Source organism: Lissotriton vulgaris, unplaced genomic scaffold (assembly GCF_964263255.1).
Source record: "Lissotriton vulgaris unplaced genomic scaffold, aLisVul1.2 SCAFFOLD_4905, whole genome shotgun sequence".
Lineage (NCBI taxonomy): Eukaryota > Metazoa > Chordata > Amphibia > Caudata > Salamandridae > Lissotriton > Lissotriton vulgaris.
The window spans coordinates 144,014-146,435 of record NW_028252796.1 but is presented as its reverse complement, the minus strand read 5'-3'; the positions used below and the strand labels follow the sequence as shown (position 1 = coordinate 146,435).

General features: G+C 41.9%; 1 protein-coding gene across 1 annotated transcript; it reads right to left on the bottom strand.

The window, feature by feature from the left end:
• Positions 1-80: 80 nt before the first annotated feature.
• Positions 81-1,241, bottom strand: LOC147662014 (uncharacterized). The gene has a single exon (XM_086951185.1). The coding sequence runs from the start codon at positions 1,239-1,241 to the stop codon at positions 81-83; it is 1,161 nt and encodes a 386-aa protein (XP_086807311.1).
• Positions 1,242-2,422: the final 1,181 nt, after the last annotated feature.

Here is a 2,422-nt window from a genome sequence, read left to right as displayed (position 1 = left end):
TCTGTAGATCTCTTTCCACAGCCACTACTTGTGCTGAGTTTCTCACGGGAGTTATTGTCTCCTGTTTGTTGTATTTTTTTTTATTTAGTTAAATTTAAGTTACTGCTGACATCTGTCCCGTGCCCGGTGCGCGGATGTGGCTTATTTACTGTGTGTACCTTTCGGTGCATCTTTAAATTATCGATTCTGCCATATGATTTCCCACAATCTGAGCATGTGTATCGTTTACCTATGTGTATGTCAAGATGCCTCTTTAGTGTTGATGAGGCAGTGAAGCTCTTCTCACACTCTGTACATGGGTATCGCTTCCCGCTGGGTTTTCCAGGTCGTCTCTGGATGGAGGATAAGCCACTGACACTTTTTTCACTTTCAGCGGGTTCGGTGTTTGTGTCCTGGTGTGGGACGAGGAGTGGAGATCTAGTGACATTTGTGTCATTATTGCTAGTTGGGGGTAGCTTCTCTTCTTCAACTGCCTTTTCCTGCTGATGTATTTGCAATGATGGTGGGATATTTAAAATATTTTCTTTTTCAATAGGGGGAGATATTTTCTCTTGTATTACTGTTTTCTGATCTTTGGCTGGAAATCTTTTAAAATATTTCCCCAATTCATGAAACATTGTTGAATTATCGCCAATATATGTCAGTTGGTATTTGAGTAGCTCTGTTGGTCTGCAAAAACTTTTCCCATATTTAGCACATATATATTCCATGGACTTCTTTTTATCTCTCGCTTTCTTCAGCTTTGGCCTGGTGTTGGCACACTGTCCACTTTCAGTTGATTTATCTTGTGTGTTTGCAGGAGATATTGGCTCGTTTTGCCTTTTGTCAAATTGCTCTGGGTCAAGAGAGGTCACAGTTGTATTTTCAGTGTTTTCTGAGAAAGGCACTTGTGTTTCAAGTCCTTCAGGGGAGCTGTTGGGCTTCTTTGGTTTCTGTTCAGTATATTCCTCCTGTGAGTTTTGAGTTTCATCCTCTAAGCTCATCCAGTTACAGTGCCTATCCTTCTCATGTTCTACTAAACTGACTGGTGTCTCAACATTACCATCGGCTTTAACTGTTCCCTCTTCGTGTTTTGGAAAGTTTGGTGGAAGATCATCTTTCTTAATCTTGATACACTGTGCGGTTGCATCAGAACACTCTTCAGTGGCAGGTACAGCGCTGATGCTGCTGCAGGCACAGGGGTTCCAAACAACCCCACTTTCACCTCTACGAATACGAGCTGCTAACCAGAGTCGTTTCATCCTTTTCGATCCACAGGATATGCACAAGTGGAGGTCAAGTGTATAAAAACGGCTTCTACGGGAGGACTCTCAGTCGAAGGACGAGGAAGCAGAGGACGACCAGGTCCTCGCACAAAAGTCCGTCAAGCACTGGGGAGTGGTGCTTTTACCTGCACAGGCTGACCGCCAGGATGCTTCGCCGGTCGCTGATCAATAGGAGGATATAAATATTTTTAATGCTGGTAACGCTCCAAGGACACATCAAAGCCAAGAGACTCAATTATTTATCAATTCACTGTAATCTCAGGACGCATCATTCTCAATCTTCATTATCGAAGACATGGAAGAGACTCTGTTATTGATAATCGCATTACACAAGTACCAAGTAACAAGATGTTGGCCAGCAGATTGTAACGTTAGCGTTCTGGCTGTGAGTTTATTTTGTGTAGGCCAGCAAGTAAAGAGCAGTCTTTAGCTCAAATTTTCACTTACTGTGGATCACGCTTGGCTTGTTGTGATCCTTTTTCTCTTACTAGATTCATCTGTTTCTGAAAATGAAATGTTTTTATCTCTCACTCTTCTCATGGAAATATTAAGGTTCCAGTTTTTCAAATTCTACTCTGCTTTTTATCATCTTGTTGTATTTGCATGGGTCTGCTTTCTGTTGGGTATAAAGACATTTGCAATTCACCATTAGGTACAGATTAATGCAGAACACTTTGCTGAAACAACTTATCACATAACTCAATTATCATTCCACTTTTAAGTCCTTGAAAATGAGCAGAAAAATATTTTATGCAAAACGTGTACTCCTTGTAGTGATAACTAAAAATAAACAAACAGTTCAAAGTAATAAAAAAATTAAATATTCCATGACACGAGAAGCATCACAAACATGTCAAACTTGCATTACGGACATCTCAAATATGTGGCAAACTGATCTTTCCTGCCACCAAAGTACAGCCCTGTACCTTATAGCATGGAGACCCCAGGCCTAGCCCTGTGTGGATGATATAATGTGCCCTGACTCATCAGGTACAACACACATGTGTGATGTAATATACTACAGTTCTTCGATTTAAAGCCCATACTAGGTGGTGTACTGCACCCCGACTCCTTGGGTAAAGCCCACGCTGGGTGGTGTAATGCACCCCGACTCCTGAGGTAAAGCCCACGCCGGGTGGTGTAATGCACCCAGACTA

What these genes read in the sequence shown, in the direction of transcription:
- LOC147662014 (XM_086951185.1), bottom strand. Translation starts at nt 1,241, where the DNA reads ATGAAACGACTCTGGTTAGCAGCTCGTATTCGTAGAGGTGAAAGTGGG.